General features: G+C 35.9%; 1 protein-coding gene across 2 annotated transcripts; it reads right to left on the bottom strand.

The window, feature by feature from the left end:
• Positions 1–5564: 5564 nt before the first annotated feature.
• Positions 5565–23496, bottom strand: LOC140150833 (zinc finger C2HC domain-containing protein 1A-like). Of its 2 annotated transcripts, XM_072172973.1 has the most exons (8): positions 23386–23496; positions 21665–21735; positions 19609–19740; positions 17836–17974; positions 14693–14841; positions 12463–12749; positions 11940–12029; positions 5565–8742 (listed from the first exon to the last, which is right to left on the bottom strand). In XM_072172973.1, exons 1-8 carry the CDS (start codon positions 23399–23401, stop codon positions 8544–8546), a joined length of 1083 nt encoding a protein of 360 aa, XP_072029074.1. In that variant the 5' UTR covers positions 23402–23496; the 3' UTR covers positions 5565–8543. The 2 variants fall into 2 exon arrangements, with proteins under 2 accessions (XP_072029074.1, XP_072029076.1); XM_072172975.1 differs by lacking the exon at positions 11940–12029.
• Positions 23497–24124: the final 628 nt, after the last annotated feature.

Raw genomic sequence — 24124 nt, 5'->3', positions numbered from 1 at the left:
GCAATAATGAAATGAAATAAAGGCCTACATTTAATATATAATTCATTTACAAATGTTATCTTAAAGCCATCACTTGAAACAAACTTATTTAGAAGTGAGAGTTTAACTGACCAGTTGTAGTCCTACTGTGTACAGCAAATTGGCTGAACCAAGGCAAAATCAGACCCTAAAGCAGTATTCAGACTTTTTATTGTACGTACAATATTGTATGTAACATATATACGTTATTTAATCTATTGCCATTCTATTTCCAGTAATGTTTAAGTTCTAACGAATGTTTGATGACGAAAAATCGATAATATATTTCTGCTAGATATTGTACGTACAATACTCGGAGTCTGTGGAGCGATAATATATTTCTGCTAGATATTGTACGTACAGGTCTGTGGAGCGCTTAATTATAAGGCTATTCTAATTCATGTGCTCAAGGTGAAATTTACACATACTCAATATTGATTTATTGGTCTGTCAATAATTAACATATCACAATTATATGTCTAGCACAAATATCACAAATATTTACATATAAAATTGTTTCACTGAAAAATATGACATCTTATTTACATTTAAAACACAACATAAAGTAAACTACAATGCAGTCTTCATCTAAGGAATCAGATAGCAATGTTTGCACAGTATTTTTTGTGGGATCCGAGAGCACATTAGACATATTGCACTGCTTTCTGAATATGAGGAATGTCCTTCTAATATCAAATAATTTTTGATTTTTTTTCCAAAATTCGATATATAATACAAATTTTATGGCAAATTATTAAAATTTGATATCTTTAAAATTCTTGATTTTTAAAATTCTTGATATTTAATAACAGTCTACAAAGTAAACTTTATAAATCTAATGGTATGTACTTAAGGCGTATGTAGCTAGGATGAAAAGCCGACCATCAATTGAAAATTTTGACCTTTCATATTGAAGATATACATTTTTCCCAAAATACCTAAATTTTTTTTGGTATCTTTGGAAAAAAATCTGTATCTTATGATGGATAGCTTTTCATCACAGCTAAATATACTATAAGTACATATCATTTGATTTATACAATTTATTTTGAAAACTGTTAAAATATCATTTTAATCATTTACCATAAAATGTGCATTATATCGCGACTTTGCATCAGAAGGTCATTCCTCGTATTTAAAATGCAATTTGATGTGTCTGATGTGCTCTCAGGCCCCACAAAAAATACTGTGCAAAGGTGGGTGACCGACAACTTAACAAATAATGACATTCAAATATCCTTACACAGAGTGACTTGGTCACAACCAGGAGATCTTGCTAAACTGTTTAGAACTTTATTATCATTGAATGATTTGAGGGATATGATTATATGAACCACAATCATCACAGGGGGTGAACTTCTGAGCATGGTGTGAAAATTGGGATCCATATAACCATATACAGGGTGTATCAAAATGCTTGGTACCCGGACCCGTAAATATCCAGTAAGCATGGCCAAGACTGCCAAAATGCAGCATAATATCCACCTAATTTGTAGATTTATGTAATTAAAGTTCACAAAACTGTAAATTGTAGTCATTTCAAAAGAACCCAATGTTAAAATTGGAAAGAGCAGGCTTTTCATTAGACAGCAAAGGTGATGGGCACCAGTCATTTTGATACAGCTTGTATTGAGTATAGAATTTGTGTTGCCTTCACCCCTATTCAGGTTAAATGAATATATTCTCTGTAAGGTATAAATACCAAAGAGTAGGATCTGTATTTTGGTGTTATTCATTTTTCACAATATTGACAGTTTTGCAATTTCAATATATCAAATAGCACAGATAGACAAACTACACATCACACCTTATGGGTGAAAAAAACTCACTGCACTGGCTATAAAAACTTTTTTAAATTGTAGCTCAGAATTTAACTGCAAAAAAGTTCCTTGCATTGCAGTTATTGATTTTCTCTTTAAAAAGGCTACCTTGATTTGTCTTACACTCTTGTTCATGTGCTTTGGTTTGAAGGTGTATGTCTGGAAGGCTAGCAGGGAAATTTAATTCCATGCATGGAGTTGGTATAGAGTACATTTATTTTATACATTTAAAAAAATTGTATGTATGGATGTCATTATAGCTAGAGGCAGTATATAACACAAATGGGTCAATGAGTAACATAAAAATGACCTTGTGTGGTATTTGGTTCCCAGGATGTGAGTTTTGCCCGAGGCAATTTGTGGTTAAATGTTGATCCCTCACTACAAGAGTTATTACCGTCGATTTGGTTGAAAAAGGGGGTGAGACATGATCAAATCTCTCCAGGTAACAAAATGTAATGGCTACAATTCATACAATTTAACCTCCCTTACAATGTATCTAGACCATTTTTATAAGGATCTCTGTTATCCATAGGAAAACATCTTCATAGGAAAACATGTTCTTGATGCTTGGACACCTTCATTAGGCGGAGGCACTTTATTTAGCTTTAGTTTTGGATATTTAATTATTTTCCACCCGACTTACCCGGTGAAAAATCAATAAATAAATAAAATGTCCAAAGCTAACGCTAAATAAAGTGCCTCCGCCTAATGATGCTCTGAAGCATTCGTATTCTATTTTTTCCTTTTTTGCACAAAGCACTCATAATACCATCTTTTGGTGGTTTTTTAAATATAAATTTCATCTTGTCAAAACCAGGTCAGTAAAATATAATTGGTTTTGACAAGATGAAATTATATTAGAAGTTCCTAAAACTTAATGAACCTCTTCAAGAATATATCTGTTGGTGTTAATATTACCCATCTAATCTTATGTTGTCCCAGTTTTTGCACTTCAATAATTGAATGCAGAATTACACATAAAATTTAATAATTATCTAGATATTTTTCGCTTATCCAGCCTTAGAATGAATGATAAAAATGATCCATGCGTATTCTTATTATATTATCTATTGAGGCCTACCACTGAAACAACGGTTACCAAACGGAATCAACTGAAAATTTTGGATTAAGCTTTTTTCGTGTATATCTATTGAAAAATGTCATTAAAAGAGGATGCTAGGATCACAAAATACTCCTTTAAAAGTTTAGGCAAAGAATAACAAAATTAAAATTAGACTGAAATCATGTATTATAGCTTTAACAAAGGAATCAACGTACCGTCTGCTCCCGTACCACAATGGGAGGAACCTGGGTGTTGGATTTCTCAGGGTTAGGTTTGAATACCTCTGTTACCTCACCATGTAAAAAGTCTGTACATTAAACATTGTCATGAATTCAACATATAGCCAAATCCCAGACTAATATAGACCATCCTTCCCTATATAACCTATTCACAATTCGCCCAGTGCATGTAGCATTCGAGGCAAACACTGCTTTGCACTGAAAAATTAAAAATTAAGAATGTTGTCCACTATAAGCCATAAGGGTTGGTTTCTATTTATCTAGGGTTTGACAGTATGCGGAAATCATAAGAGTGGGCTATTCCAGTTGAAATCCATACACCCCCTATGGAAGACATGACCTTAATCTCCTACACAGGGGGTGTAGATTTCAACTGGAGTCACCCATTCAGGTGACCCCATTTGTAATTCACATATGCGTGGGGGATTAAGGTCATGTCTTCCATAGGGGGTGTATGTATGGCAACTGGGAATGGCCCAATATGGTCAATAGCCTACTCGTCTGATTTCATTGCATCATATATAAACATACCTAATATCTAGCTATAATACTGTTTTCTGCTTGCTATCATTTACTCAAGGTGATAGAGAAAAAAATACAAGTATGATCCACCTACTCAATGTGCACTTCTCACGTCCTACCTAGGACAAATTATATCATTTTTAAATTCAACAAATGTTACAATGGTAAATAATAGAAAAAAACTATATTTTCATGGATCTCACAAGAAAAAATAAGTTTGTCTCAAAGCTCACGAGTGATTTGAAAACAAATGCGAAATGCAATATTTTTTATTTTTTTTATTCACAAATTGAAAAGGTGAAAAATCTCTTGAAATAAAAAAAATATTCTGCATTTCTTTTTCTTCAAAATCGCACGCATTTGTAACAAACAAATTTGTTTGGCCTAAGCAAACCGTAGTCAATAAACATCTGAGCTAACAACATCAGCTGATGATGACTCTTTTAAAGCGCTCCCAGTAAGCAAAATAAACAAATTATTTCAAATTATTTTCACTAATCTTGTGGCTGCATATATCTGTCCTACCAAGTAATATCCCAGGCAGGGTCTTCGCTAGGATTTGACAAATGCCCATCATTTTCACCATAACTGCCTGTCCAAAATTTGACCCTGTAACATGGAAACCTTATAAACCAAACCTCTGCCTCTTCTGGGGATTCAGTCAGTTCAAATAACAATTGCTAGAGCCTTCATTTATTAGTCTGGTCTTGTTTTGAGTTCATAGAACTTATTCGAGCATTATTTTTGAACTTGGCCATTAATTTTGCCTGTCCCAGGAGCAAACTGCCCATCCAAAATGACTAGGCTAGCTAACACATTGATCCCAGGTAAGAAGTCAGTATCTCTGATTCATTTGTTTGCAGTAATACTTAGGGAGGGCAGATACGTAGTCAGCCTTTCTTACCTCCTTTCAGATTAGACATGGTATGTATATGCAATACATAAAACATCTAATTATTTAGTTTCAACTAATGTAGTACTGATTCTTGTAACATGTTGCAAGGTTACATTTTCTGTTAGTCATACATGCAATTTACATAATTGTTAAATGTACACTGTCTTTGGATAAACTTTAAAATATCCAATGGACATAATTCATTAAATTACAAATTAAATTACAACAATCACATCATAAAGTTACAACAATCATATCATAAACCTTTGATTTGAAGAGAAATTGACAGTTTTGTAGTTTAGGAACAAACTAAAAGATTGAAGAAGCCAGTGGCGTAGTTAGGGGTTGCGACGCCAGGAGGACAAGGATACATAATGGTGCCCCCCCCCAGGGGCTATTTTAATGTGTCTCACTGTTAAAAGTGTTGATGAAGTAGAGTGCGTTTCAAAAATAAAAAAATTGACATTTTTACCTGAATGTGACGTAAGAAAGGCTCTACCATTGTCTACTATTAAAGCATATCTACACGGATGGTTAATTGTCACTGCACAAATATTTTATCTCGTCACATACGTGACAGTGAGGCACGTTAAAATAGCCCCTGCCCCCCCCAAAAAAAAATCCCAACACAATTGTGTGTGAAGCACGTACAATTTTGCACAAATACTATTTTATTATTAATTTGGTTAAAATCAAGTTGAATTTTGGTCTATTTGGACTATTTATAATGAAATGTGCATGAAGCCTGCAAAAGTTTTAAATTTCACCTGGCAGGAGCCACTCAGGGCACCTGCTCTCAGTTCCCCCAGCTACACCACTGGACGAAGCTCTTTAAATATATGTTATGTATTGGCAACTAGTTTTGTTTCAATCTGTTTCAATCCGCATCTGTAAATAAACTGGAAGTGAGTCAAAATGACATCAATAACGTAAAAGTAAAGAACGTAGCACATGCTTGAAAAGGCATTTCGTGATCCACAGCCTCATCCCCCCCCACTTTTTTATACCACTGGAAACCTTTGGCTACATAATGTTTATGTACCAAAAATTTCTTGCAGATTAATTCGTTTAGCAAAAATATCTTCAAATTTTAATTTCGTTCTGGTATACCAGAACGAATTACAACAGTGGCCTATGGAGCAGTGTTAATACACATACTCATGCATAACTCGCAAACGCAAAACCGGAATCAACTGAAATTTTGGGAATAAGGTTTTCCGTGGATATCTACTGGAAAATGTCATAAAACAAGGATGCTAGAATCACGAAATTCTCCTATAAGTATTTGGCATCAGCCATCTTAACCCCTCTGTTTCCAATGAAACTACAATCCAGGAAAAAAAGGTTGGCACACTTTGCCTGTCTTTTGGTATATCTCTTCCCCTGCTCCCCCAATTCAATGTTGGACCAAGCCATGTTGTCAACAGGTCCTTGAGACCCTCCAACATTGAAAGATGGGGCATGGGGAAGGGTGCGATATAGGGGGGAGTCTGTACTTCACATTATATTACATGCACGTTTCACTCGCCTCTCCTATTTTGATAGGGCACGCATTTCCATTGTTTAGTGCAAGTGTGCCAACTATTTTTTTCCTGGATTGTAGTTCATTCAAAGGGCTTCACTGTTCTTTTGGTTTGTTCTTCTACAGTACATAGATACATTTTACCTTGGAATGTTGATATATATCCAATTGTTTTTACTGGAGGACTAGATGCCTATTTGGAAAATAAATGTTATCATCATGTTTTCAACATATTATTTCCAAGCATGTCGGTGACCCTAGATGAGCTAATTAAACTGAATTTATTTTCAATTCTTGGGCAGAGCGAAAGCCCATCGTTAGAGCAGTACAATGTAATAGCTGCCTTGTGTAATGTAAAGCACCTATTGTTTGTAGCACAATCTCCTCATTGTAAATCATTGATGTTCTGTATTACTTTCCTGATGGCCACTAAGCTAACCCAAGATCACTTTTATGTATACTATTTTGCAGCAAACCTTTGACGAGCGCGACTACCGTGATGTTGCAAATTCGGAGCTAACAACGCGTACGGCGCACAGTTCATTCATATATTTCCACTCGGCAACAGCAGATAGCCTCAGCAGCCAATCAGAGACAAGTGCATCCAACGCAGTAAATGCGATGTATGCTTTTAGTATGCGCTCGTCAAAGGTTTACTGCAATTGATTATAGTTGGGATTCTTCATGTGTTATTGATCAAAAGTACATTGATTGAAATATTGCACATTGCACTTACAATGGTCTTGCACTGCCCATGAATTTGATTTATTGTAACATGTGCCACTAGCTCATTCAGTAAATAGCCAAAACGATTTGTTCAATAATGTAGAGAAAGGCAAAACTGATTCGTTTGTTGTTGTTGATGTGAGCATCAAAAAAGGTTCCAACTTTGGCTTGTAAAATACACATGGTTTTTACTACCATTTTCTATACAGCTTGGCTTCAGTTGGGCTATCAGTCAGAGGTAGTACCAAGTCCATCATGTTTGCATCTCGCTCATAGAGGGCAAATAGTGTACCTCCACATAATTTTGCTATAAGGTGCCTGGCAAACTTTGATTTAATGTGCATGTTGTTTGTGTTAGACTGTGTGTAAACGGTGTGCCAAAAATGTGCGCTTAGCTCCGAGTGTGTAAACCTTTGTAACGCTCATGCTCAGAAGATGCAAGTTATACAGTCTGATTTTAGGCTCTTGCCGATAAATTCTGTAGGGATATATGCCATCCAATGACAAACCAAAATGGCGGATTTACCGTAGTGTTATACACAGGACAATTTTGAGTCAGTACTCTTTGGGTATATTCTCTATGGTCAGACACATTGGCCACACCAATCAAATCCTGATAGTGAGCACATACTACAGTATTACAAGCATATACACCAGTAATAATACTTTTTTTTCTCTAAATTCATCTGTTCCTGTCAGGCCCACCAGTGGGGAGGCACAAATGACCATATGTGGATGTGAGCAAATATGGGTGTCATAGCCAACTATGCCCCTTTTCTGAGTCAATTTTGGTATAAAAATGGTTTTTTTTTTAAATTTTGAGAAAAATACCTTAATTTTAACTCACTAGAAATTATGTTAAATTTGGCTAATAAAAGTCTGGGAAAATTGGTATAAATATGGGCCCACATTCAGATTCTGAGGCACATTTCTACTCCAACTAAACTTGAGTCCACACTTGGCACAGTTACATATTTTGGTGGAGTGAAGAAATTGACCCATGGATGAACTTGAAAGTGTGAGTTTCATTTGATCTTCACAAAGTTAAAAGTACTCTATACTACTTTGAAGTAAGCATGCAGTTGCTGCCAGCTAGCCTAAAGATCAAAGTAGCTTACAAGCAAATTTACAACTTTCCCTCATCACAAAGGATTCTAAAAAATATTAGGGGTGTCACTTTCTTCAGAAGGGGGGTCATGAATATGTCAGTGACTTAAGTCAATTTTTATGACCCCTCTATCTTGGGTTAATTTTTTTATGACCATTGTATTGCACACACAAACCCAGAATGAAATTATTCCCAAAAGGTCAAGAAATGTGTTATATATTATTTTCTTGCCCCATTTGAAAAGCATGTGCTTGTAGTGTGCACACATTTATAATGTTGCGAAGAATGCACGCATAGCACAAGAAAGTTTTGACATTTTCATACTCACAAACTGTTGATAATTTGATAACTCCCCTATTTTGGTGTAAACAAATATGACCCCAGAATACCCCCCCTGAACCCCCTTCTGACAAAATGGCAGTTTCTCAGGTCAAGCCTATGTGTAAGGCGGTATCTGAAAGGTTTTGTGATCTTTTTCAATGCCATGAAATGTGACATGTAGATCTCAATGTAAAGATAATACAAATATTGAATTTTCTGCCGACATTTCTAAGACATTTTCTCCCAAGAAAAGCACCAGGCAGGATCACTTTAGCTTCACACAAAATCAGTCTCTGTCTCAGCTCATCATCGAGTTAGAGGTCTTTTGGTTCCACACTCACAGCAGAACTTAGCCGTGGGTATCGGATACTTCGTGCCACATTCATGACAGTATTTTGGTGCTTTCATCCCGTTGACGTTTTCCATACTAGCTTGGCGTCTCATGTTTTGCGTAGACCTGGACGATGAGGGTGGGGTTGGAGTACGTAAACTGCCTGGGCTATTTCTGAAGAAAACAAAGTGAACATTGTTAATTATGTGAAATAGGAGAACTGAGTTTGCCATAAATATCTGTATAGATGTCAGTAATGTAATCAATGAGGTGAAAATATACTATTCAAAATGAAAGGACATGTTTTGGTTTAAGTCTGGGTGTAGGCTTTATCCTGAGTCCTAAATCTTTCAAAAATAAGGCAATGAATAAAAAAACCTATTCTGGGCCCAACAGTCCCAGATTTTGCACGTTGGGGATTTTTTAGCCGTATGCAAGTAAATACAGCCATATTTTGATTGAATTGATTTTGACTGAAAATTTTTGAAAAAAAAAAAAATTTTTTTAAAGATTCTTGAAACCTTTTGTGATTTATTTAGGACCAGTTAGCCTCCTCCAGACACACTGTACTTGGAAAGACTGTCCCCTTGTAGAAAATTTTATTTTTTGTATAAGGATCAAACAATGCACTATAAAGAGTGCATTATCGTCAGTGTACAAATTAAGTGGTAATCCGGTAGTCCTGACTACCAGATTTGCCGACAGATAACCAGAAATTCACTGCAGGTTATCCGTCGGACAACCACACTTTTTCACCTTCAGGCAAGTATAAAAATGATTTAGTCCCGAAAACTTTGATTTTAGAATCTTATGAGTGGATTTTGTACATTGATTTGTGTCTTTTCTTTAATTTTGGGTACTTAAGTTATTAGTAGTTATGATATTTTATTAAATCCCAATTTTGGCGGATATATACGGATTACCAAAAACTTTGGCGGATAACCAGATTTCATGACCTGGTCATCCGCCGGATAACCTGATTTTTTTTCTTAATTTGTACACCGATTATCGTCACCATGAATTTAAGGTTTCTAATAAACAGTACAGACAAATATACCATAAAGACTCAATAGTTGGCAATTAGCATATGTACATGTGCTTACTATCGAGCACTTTTGAAAATATGAAATTGTACCAAAGTCAGGCGCTTTACCAACTGCATTAATGGGGTTGAGACACAAATTTTGCAGGTTTACTTGTTCGTATATAACTATGTGTATCGATGATTTGTTAAAAACCCTTTACACTTTTCATGTTTGCATGTTTCAAAAGCACACATGCTAACTATCAAGTTTTTATGGTATGCTTTGTGTTCCACAGTCTCATCCCCCAATTTATTCCAAAAAAGTTGAGATGTTTATGCACATAACCTGTCAAGTAGATTCTATCATTTGACAAAGACATTGTCCAATTTATATTTTCCATCACAGTGGGTCTATGCAATTATGCATAAATTACAATATCAATGTCTGAATGACCTGAAATTGTGAAAATAATTAGCTTTTTTTGTGGATATCTGCCAAAAAGAGGATGCTACAATGTAGAATCACAAACAAAATAAAACATAACTAGGTAATAGATTAATAAATGATAAAAATATATAAGAAAGTAAATTAGTAAAACTTGAATAAGTGAATTGATTAAATGCTGTCAAATTCATTTAGTCAGAGTAAATACAATAACATGACTTATTGATCATTTTTATTAGTATCCTTCAGTTTTTGCTAGCCAGCAATTAGTGAGTGTGATATGAATAAAACGTGCGCTATTTATAGCCAACAGCATGTTGCCTAGCAACTAATTGTGTATCAAGGTCATTACCGCTCCATATAGAACTTGATTTAATTTTACCATACAACTATTCCCAATCCACATAGCTCTATGATAACAGTCATGAACATAATTATATTCTGCAGAACGCAATAACAGCATTGTGTGTTAGTATGTTTTCAGCACATGGTGATCCAGAACTGGTTCTGGAGCTGTTAAAATTGGAATTGATAACATTATATGTGCACTTATACTGTGCAATACAAAGCATCCGGCACCCTGTAATGGAACAAATACAATATCACAAAGCACAGAAAATTCATACAACAAATAATGTAAAACAAACTATAGCAAAAAAAAACCCAGCTAGAAAGAATGGGCGTGTGCATACATAAACAGCCAATTATACAACTATATAAGGATGTGCTTCAGCTCAGATCCCGCTCTCACTTCTCAGAACTTATCAGGGAGTTTATTTCATAGCTCAGGAACACAAATAAAAACCGAAGCATCTTGGCTTTCTAAACGAGCGAGGGATGCAACGGCAAGTTAAAATGTACAGAAATAACTTGAACTCTACTGCAAGCTAATGCAGGGCATACAATGTACAGCAGAGAGCTGGTCCAGTCAGTCCACAACTGAATACCTGAGTGGAAGAAGGGCCCAACTCCATCAAAACTGTTTTTGAGATATTAAGAAAAAAATTAATATTTGGAAAAGTTTTATAGACAGAATGTGTTCATCTTCAGGGGACCTTTAATACATGTACATACATGATTACATACATTCGAAATCATATATGATGTTTCCATGGTAACGGTACAGGTCGTAATACAAGCTGGAGTTGGGTCCTTGTTCCACTAATATACTGCAAGTGCCGCAGATGTGTTATAAATAGCTACAGAAGTTTGGAAATTATCCATTAATTACACAAGTAGAAGCATGTAATATGTTAACAAGAAAGTTTATTGCAGTGAAAAGCAGATTTCATAGATGAACAAAATTCCTCTTTAACCCAATATTTGTGGAAGAAGGACCCAACTCCATGGAGTTGGGCCTTTCTTCCATGAAAACCAGGATTAAGTGTGTGTGGAAGATGTGTGGAAGATTACTTAGAGGGTGGATTTTGGCTCATCTTTCACACACAAGGAAGAACAGTCTGCTGGCAATAAAATGCAAGGTCTAACTCATTTTTGTAAAAAAATGGAGTTGGGCCTTTCTTCCACTCAGGTATTCAACTGAAGTGCAGTACATACAACACAGTACTCTGAAGGATGCACCCCTCATGAATGAAGCTTAAAAATGAGAACTTGAGAAGAGTGAAATAATCAACAACAAAAAAGGAAACAGGAAAGGAAATAGTTGCATAAGAAAAAGATGTTTAGGCAATCCACTTAAATTTGAAAAACCTGCCAAATATTAAACATGCCTTTATTGATCAAAGTTGTTGTGGATGAAATGATTGGCTATAAATAGAATGACGTATAAGTTGACTTGACAAGCACTGATCTGTGATTGGCTAATGAAATACTAAGCTGTGATTGGCTGAATGAAAGGTCACCTATGATTACACTATTTTAATAGTATTTAAAAATACTAACCTATGCTTGGCCGATAAATGACTGCTGGATGAGCGGCTACTGGGACTGTAACCATAATCTTCATCATCATCGTCATCCAAATACTGGGACCTAAAAGCAGCAAAAAATCATGCATTTTATATTCAGGCAGCAAAAAAATTTATTTCATGCATTTTAAAGTAAATATCACTAATTGTTCAGAATTCTGGGTAGGCACTGATGATTGAGGCAACGTATCCGCCCCTTTTACGTGCTGGATGACCAATGGGTCAATCAAACCATCTCATTGTGACTTGTCATGATTGATGATCAGCCAATCGGTGTAGTTGTTTTTCACTTCTGCGTTCACGTCCTTACATGCTAAACGCATGCCACAGAACTCTAAACAATTAGGAAATTTACTTTAGTTTTAGCGTGCAGTGAGGTTTTTCTGTACGTAAGACAAAACAAACGGATACAAAAGAATACACATCTGTCATTAACTTTGGATGAGTACATGCTTTCATGATGTGCTGACAAAACATTTGTTCAATTTGAAGCCTACCTTGTCCTTCTGATGCCTTCTCCACTAGAATTGCGGTAACCATTCACTCCATTCTTTGATCCTCCTCCACCTTTTCGATCTGAACTCAAGCTTCTTGTTTTGACACCTCTACCGCCAGCTGCTCTTTCTCTTGCATTTGATCCTCTGCCTCGTCTATCATGTATATTTAATCCATCTAGCTGTCTGTCCAGTTCTGATGCAGAGTTGGATTGTCTCATATTTCCAGGTGAGGCTCTTGTTGGTGCTAAGGTTTGTTTCTTCTTGCTGCCTGGTAGTGGGGGTTTGTACTGTAGCAATAGCAAAGATTTTTGTAATTATTTTAAATATATGTAGTTTGCAGAATTTCATTTGATTATTATGTATACATGGAGGGACCTTCCCTTATGGATAGGAATGTGCTTCATGGTAAGTGGTTGTATACCCATAATGTGCTGGCGTCAAATCTTCGAATTGCACTATCTGGACATCTGTAAGGGGCACAGGGTTTAAACTTGGTGACAACAAACCTCATGACCATGGGAACATATTGAAACATTTTGCAGGGGTCAGATCAAAGGTCATCTGGGGTCAAATCTCAGAATTGTGTTATCTGGACATCTGTAAGAAGTACAGGCTCAAACTCACTGATGACAAACCTCATGACCAGGGAAACATTATGAAACATCTTGCAGGGGTCAGGTCAAAGGTCACCTGGGGTCAAATCTTAGAATTCCATGATCTGGACATCTGTAAAAGGTACAAGGCTCAAACTCGGTGACAACAAACCTCATGATCAGGCGAACATTTTGGAACATTTTGCAGGGGTCAGGTCAAAGGTCATCTGGGGCCAAATATTAGAACTGCATGTAGAGGAGTACAGGGCTCAAACTCGGTGACAACAAACCTCAGCGTGATAGCTCCAAAACACCAACAAGTCCCAGCTATAGGTTTGTGGTCTAGTAATACTAATTTTCCAAGAAAATATGACAATTTCTTATAAAATTTAACAATTCTTTGAAATTTGGGACGTGTTCTCCTATAATGAGGATTATAGGCCAGAAAACAATAAAAACAATAAAAACGAAAGAATTCTTCTTTGAAATATTGACTTTTAAACACTAAGTGATATGGAGCAATCCTCTCTAGTTAAATATTATTTCAAGGCTTATTATCTAGTGATTATGAATCTTGCCATTCCTTAAAAATAAAGATCTGCAATGTTCCTCTAGTTTTATGGCAACAGGTCTCATAAAATTTGGGATCCAAGGTGAAATTGCTGTAATTTTTTCTAAACATTTGACAAAATTACTTAATTTTGTATCTAATTTAACCTACAAAAGGAGCAACAGAGCAGAGGCCTTCAAAATGACACCAATATTTGTGTCACTTTGTGCCACATTCCGTATGACCATTTATACGAGTCATTAAATAGTTTGAGCCACAATTACCATAACCTCATAATACTTTTTTCAATTGTAAGGCCAAAAAAAAAATTGTTTGTCCACGTCCGACCGACCGTGTACCCTGGTCCTGACCGTGTCTTTTTTTTTTTTTTTTTTAATTTTTTTTTTGTATTTTTTTTTTTGATTTTATTTTTTGTATGGCATCGATGGGACACCGTATAAAACAGTGGTTAGTGTAAATTAAAGAAAGAAAATGCAAAGAAAATGAACAGTATAACATGCAGAACCATCTCAAGAGTTAAACCAGTAAAGTGCTGTGTGTTTTGACTTATTTACCAGTCTTCAAATTGTCAGTTTCAAGTGCAATGTCTAAAAAAAAAAAAAAAAAAAAATCCGACCTACCGACCCAACTGTTTCATAAGCCTCTATGGACAAACAAACAATTTTTTTTTTTTGCCTAATCAACAAGCAGCACACTTGAATGCTAGCATCAAATCCCTTCAGGATTGCTTCAATGAAATTTGTTTATGGATGAAATGCAACTTTTTTTTTTAAATATAAAACTTGATGATGATAAAACTAAATTTCTGTTCATTGGATCAAAGCAACAACTCAACAAAATTTCTGTCAAGCGTATTGAATCAAGTGTCCCACCAGTTCAGGAAGTTGGTAGCTTTACCCACACACTTTATATGTATCTCCCATGCTTTTTAGAAACCCACCCTTTATACCGCAAAATTTTAACCCCCCCCACCCTTTTTACCAATTTTCAAATTCCAAACCCCATGCGGATAAACAGTGTATGTGCTTACATTACAAGGTAAGTTCAATCAGATACCAGTCTTTACCTTTGTTCTAATATTCATTTTCTCTCTGTCTGCAGATTTTGTCTTTGGTTTGTTACCAATCCTATTCTGTTGGTCTTTGCACCATGGGATGTGTCTCTCTGCAGCGCCCTCATTGAAATTCCTACTGCAGTGTGGACATTGCACATAATCTGATCAAATAAAAGCAACAACTAAGCATTAATACAGACCATAATTATTATAATACTTTACTAGACAAATGGTTTGTTGGTCATCCACCCCTATGGAGTATGGAAGACATGACCTTAATCTCCCATACAAGGTGTGTAGATTTCAAATGGAGAATGGAGTCACCAACCCATTCTGGTAACCTCATTTGAAATTCACCCTGTGTGCAAGATTAACATCATGTCTCCCATCAGAGAAGATGTAAAGAAAGGAGATAGATCCAGCTATCCTCAAACAAAATATGTGTGTTGCCGCTCATTCAAAAGCAATCACGCTATTTAGGTTTAATAATAAAATACAACAAAAGGGTTCGAACCCATGACGGGTGTGATACACAAGTTGCTGCTTACTATTTTTAGGGAAAGGTCAGTGTCTGTATACCATCAATACTATGCATACCATGCATGCAGATCCTAACATCCAGTTTATTTCAAATAAAATATGACCGAAGTTCCATGGCAAATAATAATTTTGCACGTTTGGTTACGCTTTCAACCTCTACGATTTATGATACAGCCTATTTTCAATTATCAAAATATCTTTATTAGGTTTGCAGGAAATGACAGGAAAATACATAAAACAATAAAATATAAATGATCAAAAATCATCCCTTTTCTAACAAAATCCTAAAACACTCTCCTAAATAATTAATATATGTTCCAAAATGGGCGGATTTTTTTGGAATCTTTACAAAACTACATTTCTTTCTTATAGTATCCACGTGTGGCATCCCTTCAGAGCAACATCAGGTACTTAACACACACGTGTCATACTTTCAAGGGATTCTCTAGAAACATTGGATATGGTTTCAATTCTGGAGTGAAACTTAATCAACCGTAGTCGGCAACTCACATCACATCAAAGGCTACTTTCAAGTAGATGTGTAACTACTTGAGAATAAAGGACTATGAATAGGTGCGACAGGATTACCTACGGGATCATCTCAAGGATATAATTCCGTTCTCCCTCCTTCTTTTTCAACTTTCCTGCTCCCATATAGGGGTATATAATTCTAGCAGTCAAGTTAGCTCAATCGTTAAGGCGTTCGACTATAGAGCGAGAGATTGCGGGTTCGAACCCTGGCGGTGCCTAGTATGCTCTCGTGGAAAAATTGAGTTAGCTTGAAATTCCCTGGACAAGGAACTTACTGCTAATTGTCTCGTTGTAACCCATACTGAAACTCGGGAGCTGATCCTGGTTAGATGGTTATTTGTGGAATGTCTAGGGTGTACGCTCTTGAAGCAGCAAAGTCCCTGATTTGTTGTTAAATGGTTTATGGAATGATGTGGGGCCGTAGTGGTCAGCAACAGCCTGTAAAGTGTGCTGAGGCTTGTGGATCAACGTCTAGGCGTTGTGCCTGTGCGTAGCGCACTATAAATCACTGCGCTTTTCTTTTTTTTTTTTTTTTTTAATAGGGGTAAGGATTATAAATGGAATAGCCCAATGTATATAGACATTTAATACGAACTGACAATTCTACATATGTGACCCGGCAGCACAAATGAGCCGTAAATTCCCTAAATTGTATTCTGAGTTACGGTGTAAAATGTGTACGAAGGTCATATTAATCGGTAACTTAAGCTGGCCCGACATCCGTCTCATTTTGATAGTTAAAAACTAATCAATAATCCTATTGTTGAAGTGGATAATAAGCTTCTACCGTACCTTAGATGGCTATAGAACTTTTAATAGCTCTGGTCTTTGTTTGCTTTTGCTAAATCCTGTACAAGTGGTAGGTTGTATTTTGTACAGGTATGCATAACCAACAATTAACAATGAGAGAACTTTCTTAAACCTCGTTGACTTGAGGATGATTTGAAATGACCACCAATTATGACTGTTTGATATTTATTGCCAGCAATGTGGAAAAAGAGACACATGTAAAAATGTAAAAAGCTATAATTTTGTTGAAGGAGCAAAGTTTAACAAACCATAACCCCGCTTCTGGATATCGTTTGAAGTCAAATGATATACCATTTTTAAGTTTATGATGTTTATTTTTTAAACACGAAATAAAAGAAAATTGACTGGGGGAATTTACGGCTCATTCGCCGTGGACGGTCACATATGTATCTTTGGTGTAGTGAATTGACCTTTCCATGGAAATACTACTATTTCCATGATCTTTCTAATAGAGAAAAAGCTCATTTTCCTCTTTAGCGACAAAGAACAACTTGCCCTGTTCTGCAGGCCCGATTTACCAACCCAGATTTAGCGTTTGTTTGGGGGATTTTTGGGTGTATCATACATGTAAAAAGCAGTCATCTTTTGGCTAAGGCCGAGTAAAAAAACAAACATGTTTCTCGTCCGCGCCCTCCTCATTTTTTGAAGATTTTTCAAATTTCTTTTTATTTTGTAAACTTTCAGTTATAACTTGTAGAAAAAGATGTTTCAGAAGTTGAAACTTATTTTACGGCTTTGTAAATACATAATACATCATTTAAGCAGAGTTTTGTGATCACTAGAGGGGTCTACCTCTCAAAACAATAAAATAAAAAGGGCCTCTTCCTTTTTCTAAGATATCAATCTGTATGTCAAAAACCCGAAACATAGTGCCAAATACAGGTGTTTAGCGTCGTTTTCCAATAAAAAATAAAAAATAAAAAGCCCCTCATTCTCCCTATTTTTAAAAACCCGGACGAGAAACATGTTTTTATTTTTACTTGGCCTAAAGTTGATTGATTTGACTGAAAAAATTTGAACAAAGCGAGTGATTTTTTTACAGATTTTTTGATCTTGAAGTGATGGGGAAATATTATATTCCTCTAAGAAGTGAGTCTTTCATTAAATGGTAAAGCTATTGTGAACCTACAAGAAAAAGGATACATTCAAATTATAAAGATGTACCACTGATATTAAAGAACAAATTGCACAAAAAACATTACATAATTTAAGCATCCCTTATAAGGATTTAACTACCCAGTGTAAAATGAGGTTTGAATATACAAGTATTTTACCTGGATTGACGGTTCTTTTTTGAGATGGTGGGGGTGGCAAAGGAGCTCCTGTCTTGATTGCCACTGTAACAGCTCGAGCATTTTTTATATTAGATATAAATTCCTCATGTTTTGCTCTCCAGTTGTTTTTCTTTGTTTTCTGAAAATAAAATAAAATTATCATTTATATCTCCATCAATATAATAATTTGTTCTGTATTGATTAAAGAGTTAGAGAACAAATCAGTATCATACTAGGGTAAGCCTCACCCTGGCTCCACTATAAAATGAGTGAGGCCAAGGCAGGCTAGCCCAAGGTCGGCCCCACTACCCATGGCCAGTCGCACCCACTTATAGCATGTAGCCATGCCCCATCAGAGAATTGGATCTGAGCCTTTGTGTAAGTATTAAATAGCCAAGGGAAACCACAAATCCTTATTATTACAAAGTGGACAGAAGGAACATCAACTGGCCTCACTCTAGCCAACCACATAGGGTGAGTCCAAGTTGGAGTCCAACCTGGGAACTGATGGGGTCAGGTAATGCAGTCTGAGAAAATATGTGGAGTGAGTGAGGCCGGCCCTACCTTAGTGAGGTAGATTTGTGCTCCCATGCCTAAAGCCTACTAAAGATTCAATCAGGGGTGTATTAGGGCTGTTGCCGAGTAGAATTTACATTGTCGACAATCGTCAAATCTCAAGATCTGATGTCGACAGCGCTAGTTGTCGACAAAGCAATACATCAATGAAGTCAAAATATTATCTTCAGAGACCATGTTATGCACTGTTTTTTTACCTCAAAATATTACCATATGCTATACGAATCATCAGCATATTGGAATATAAAGTGGAAAGATAATCTGCACCACTTACGAATGAAATAAAAGATTGATGCAGTTATTTCATTGTAAATAATGGCGATGTTGAGCATATCTTAAGCTTTTCTGCAATTAAAAAAAAAAAAGTTTTTGTCGACAATGGTCCATGCTTGTCGGCAATCGGGAAATTGCTTTGTCGATAGCACTGTCGACAATAGCCTTGTCGACAACAGTGTATCTAAACTGTAATAACAGTAATTCTAAAAAGTTACTGGCCGATTTCAAATAGATTGGTACTGACATTTGTACATTACAACATGATCTAATATTGTCACTTAATAATGTCCCTTCTAACAACAAAAGAATTCAATACGAACATGCCTGTGCCCTGGTGTGACGGTACAAAACTGGGTTTAATTTCATCCAAGATTTGTGAGAATTAAATATAAAATGCAGTTTACTCGGACAAAGCATATTCATTTTTTATTCAATGGATTCTCAACAGCTCATTATGCTGGGTGGTTTAAGATTCAGTATTTAGAGAATCAAAATGAACTCAAGTTGCAAGGTACTCGGACATGGTCTCCAATGACTCAGGCTTGGATGAGGTGGTCTGCAGGGCTGTCAACTTTTTGGAATTGCTTGGCGTGAGACAGAGGCATACCGGGATTTTCCGACAACAGTGTTCATTTTGACCTGTGATTATTTGAGCCACCGCCCTCGAGAATCTGAAAAGCGGGGAGGGGGGGGGCGGGTAGGGACAACAAATTATTTGGATGATGCATGAGATTTTACTCATTTTCCAGCTTTTTGCGTGAGATTTACTACCAAGGCGGAGATTTACTACCAAGGCGTGAGATTATAATACCTTGGCGTGAGACCGTGAGAAAGTGACCCAATGCGTGAGACTCACGGCCAATGCGAGAGAGTTGACAGCCCTGGTGGTCTGGACTACAGCACTGGTTTAATTATACATACCGATGGAGGTTGTTTTGTTTGCTTTGACTTAGATACAGATGCAATATCAGTGCCTTCATGTCTCTGTTTGGTGGAATCAAACACTTTCCTTTTCTTTGCGGAATTTTTTTCACAAATCCTGGTATGTTTTACCTGAGTAAAGAGAAATTCATGCCAATTATTGACAAAATGTGATGATAATCAAAATGATAAATTTAAAGCCATATAAGTTTCTGTGATACGGAAAATGGACAAAGTTTACGGAATTTGTGGTAGAAAACAGAAAACAGGATTTCATAAATAAAAAGAAAATAAATGAAAAAAAAAAATTGAATAAAATACATAGTTAGAAAAAAAAAAAAAAATGTGTGTCTGTTGTTGTTTTCAATAAAAAAATAAATGTGTCAAGTGTATAGTTTGTAATATATCTTTATTAAGGGGTACTACACCCTAGCCAATTTTTGCTTATTTTGTCTTTTTCTCAAAAAGTATAAGCATATTGGTGACAAGTAAGATATGTATATTATAGGAGCAAAGACTACAACTACTGTACTGAAAATTCAGTAACTCAAGGCAAGTAGTTATTGATTTATTGATCAAATTTTGGTTTTCCCTCATTTTTGACTGTAACTCCACAACTGTTGTCTGTGCTGAAATAAAATTTCCAGTGTAGCAGTTGTAGTCCTTGCCCCTATAATATACATCTTTCTTGTCACCAATGCTCTATAATTTTGAGAAAAATGCAAAATAGGCACAAAATTGGGCAGGAGTGTAGTACCCCTTAAACTTCTTGTAAAACAGACAAGACAATAGGCCTACAGGGTAAAACAACACAACCACGAAATGCCACAATAAAAGCGGAAAAAAGAGTAACTACAAAATATAATTATATAATAAAAACTTACATTTAGTCTTTGAGTATAATGACCGTTATCTTTACACATGTTTACATGTAGTCTTGTTGCTATTGACATCATGTATGCTTCTTCTAAGTGCAAATGTGGGTATGGGGGCGTGTGCCATATACATTTGTAGGACTCCATATATTTGGTTTGCATTTTCAGGGTTTTTGGTATAACTTTGGGAATTTTCATTTTGGGGTTGGTGGTTTTTTTTCAAAATTGTTTTAAAAACTCTGGAAAAGTGCATATATTTTTATTGTGTTTCAGTAATATTTGTAAAAATTGTCTAGAATTGAGCAAACTTTTGAAAAAAAAAATTTTGAAAATTAGTGTATATTTGGGTCTCTTTAAGGGATCTAGAATGAGCGTTTATAGGCGTTTGACAGTATTTTTTGTGGGACATGAGAGCACCTCTGGCGTGTCGAATTGCATTCTGAATCTGAAGCATGTCTTTCTGATATCAAATAATTTTCATTTTTGAAATTCACGATATAATACAAATTTTATGACAAATTATTAAAATTTGATATTTTCAAATTTTGATATATAACAGTCCTCGAAATAAAATTTATAAATCTAATGATATATTCTTAAAGTGTATGTAGCTCAGTAGCTGGGAGGAAAAGCCGACGATCAATTGAAAATTTTGACCTTTTATATTGAAGATATGGATTTTTTCCCAAAAGACCTTTTTTTTTTTTTTTGTGGTGTTTTGGGAAAAAAAATCCATATCTTCAATACGAAAGGTCAACATTTTCAATTGATCGTCGGCTTTTCATCCCACCTACATACACTTTAAAGTATAAATCATCAGATTTATAAAGTTTACTTCAAGTACTGTTAAATATCAAAAATATCAATTTTAATGATTTGCCATAAAATGTGTATTACATTGCAATTTCAAAAATCAAAATTATTTGATATCAGAAGGACATTCTTCGTATTCAGAATGCAATTCGATATGTCTGATGTGCTCTAATGTCCCACAATAAATACTGTCCAAGCGTTCATACCCCTTCCCTTAAAGGTTTGTCAAATTATATTTTTTGGGTGCTTCTGGAATTCAAGTCGCACATCCCTATACCCAATCCAAATTACGAACATCTGGACCTCCTCTTTGTAAAACATTACTGATCATAATTAAAAATTGAGTCCAGTTTTTACACCAAACTTACCAGTGTTTCTGGCACAAATGTCCTTCCACATATTTGACATGGTTCCAAGTTTAATGCAGGAGGTGGTTCCTCTACATGTATGAAAAAAGTCATAAAATATATTGTGTGTCAGCCAAAATGTAATCTAGTGAAATTCAACACAGGTACTCCCATCAAATGTGAGTCTGTGTTTGAGGACACACTCACACACAGTGGCTATCCACAGACTGGTGGTTACAGTGAAGGGGTGCAGATTCCAGAGGGCATGAAAATTGAAAAAAAGAGAGAAAGAAAATCTTTCCCCATAAGTAAGACAGAAAAAAATCCCCACACTGATGAGAAAAAAAAAACATATTTGCCATTTCTTCATTTCATAAATACCTAATTAATGACAATTTTAAGGACTTAAAAAAATCTTTCACTTTTACTTAGGTACCAGTAATTTATTTTAAAACACAATTTTAATTTTTGTGCACTTTTGCTGCACCAAAATTTATAAACCTTGGGCTTAATTTTAATCAGGCACTTAACAATATCATTATTATGTTAGAATGTTTTGCATCAAGTTTTCAAAAATGTTTTCTCAATGTTATTATAATATATTTTATACCCAGTACCTTTATATTTATAATCTGAGAAGACATACAATGTACATGCAGCGTTTGCCATAGCCGGTATGGCGGATCAAAATGCTGCTCATTTTTTATCACTTTGCTACACGATTAATGTGTAGCAATTTTATGCCATAGACTTATACAGTGAAGTGTGGAAAGGTTTACCAAAAATCAAGTACTGCAAGCTGATAATGCTACGCATTTAAAAAAAACGTCTTACGTTGAACACTGTAAATACATGTATGAGAATTCAGGGGTTTTGGTCCCGGCCCCCCAACTCAACACAAAAGTTGACAACCATGATGAGATTTACCAAATTGCACAGAAAAGGTGTTATTTTTACCAGTAGCAAGGAACACGAAATTGGCAAAATAGGGGGTATTTAATTTGCACAGTCCGTGAAATTTTACCCCAGCCAGGCCCAGACCTTCAAATTTGTTTGATCCCCCCAGTGCCGTACTATTACGCTGACTTTCGTGATTCGGCGAGGAGGGCGATTCGACCTCCTGGTTTGTTTACAAACAGAGAGGTAGACAAAAACCGTTCCGCTTGTCCAAACACTCAAGTATCAGAAGGATGGTCCACAATAGCGTGATTCACGTAACCTGAATAGGGATTATAAAGCTGTCACGTAGAAACATGTGCTTCTATTGTCCAATTTGCCATCAAGATTTCATATGGAAACAGTTCAGACCCAGTACGATCATGTCAGAAATTAATATTTTGTTCTGGGTCTGATTATTCGGACTAGATCCCCCCTATTTAATTTCAGGACTGAATTTTTTTTGATCCCCCATTTTAGGACCCACAATTTTTTTGATCCCTCTCCCATATTTTCCCCCCCCACCAAATATTCTATGAACACTCCCTTATCATGCTTAAGACCATGTCCATGATCTGTATCTGTAGCAATACTGCTCAACGCTTCAGGTGAAGCCAGACGATGATGATGACATTGTCATTGACATGACAACACTCAACAAATGCTCAACATGCGTGCTCAAGTCAAAATCATGAAATTGACAGTCGCTGAGCCTGTGTGTGTCGTAGTAGTAGAAAACTGGTTGACTTTTGGACAAATGAAAGAGGGCAATCATTGTTTCAAAACGCAGATACCTGGTAACTTACCGTCATATTCATCCATGGTGTTTGTAAGGTAAAATGTATGCAAAATGCCGGTTTAAATCTTAAACCATCATGATGATCGAATCAGTTGTAGCAACCAAAACATTTTTTCAGCATTTCAGGTCACAGGTCATTCAATCAATTCGCGAATCATCACAAGAGGGCGCTGTAAAAATAAAAAATTGATCCAGATGATGGTGGATGCGATATCGCTATTTTGACGTCGCCATTGGATTAACACATAATCATGAAATCTTCACAAACAATTCTAAATTTGTTATGTGGTGTCAAAGCAAAATTATCTTACTCTAAAACCGTTGGGGTTCTGCAAAGTACCCCACTGCAAGTATGTTAATTGTCCATTTATAATCGCTAACCGTGTATTGTGAATGGGGCTGTCAGCCCTGTATCTTCGCCAGCCTCGTACCGGGCCTCGTACGTCCGTGTTGCGTGTCCTATGCCGCCTGAATTGATCAACCAGAGGTGTGGCCACATGAGCACCAGCAAATTGGGATTTTACTAAACGGTTCAAAAAAAAAAAAAAGTCCCCCTACGAATTTTTGGCATATAATCCAAAAGCGGCTTGATCAATTCTCTTGTTTTAAAGTTTGGAACATAGGCTGATTAGTTATGCATCAAATGAACGGAGTTTTGTTGTTATCTTTTATCATCTTCACTGAGAAATACACCCGGGAAATACAGCCGTTTATTTCGGCCAAAAAAAAATTGCACTTTTCTACCT

The sequence above is a fragment of the Amphiura filiformis genome, chromosome 4 (assembly GCF_039555335.1).
Source record: "Amphiura filiformis chromosome 4, Afil_fr2py, whole genome shotgun sequence".
Taxonomy (NCBI): Eukaryota; Metazoa; Echinodermata; class Ophiuroidea; order Amphilepidida; family Amphiuridae; genus Amphiura; species Amphiura filiformis.
The sequence above is the reverse complement of the archived record's forward strand: the minus strand, read 5'-3'. Positions and strand labels throughout refer to the sequence as shown.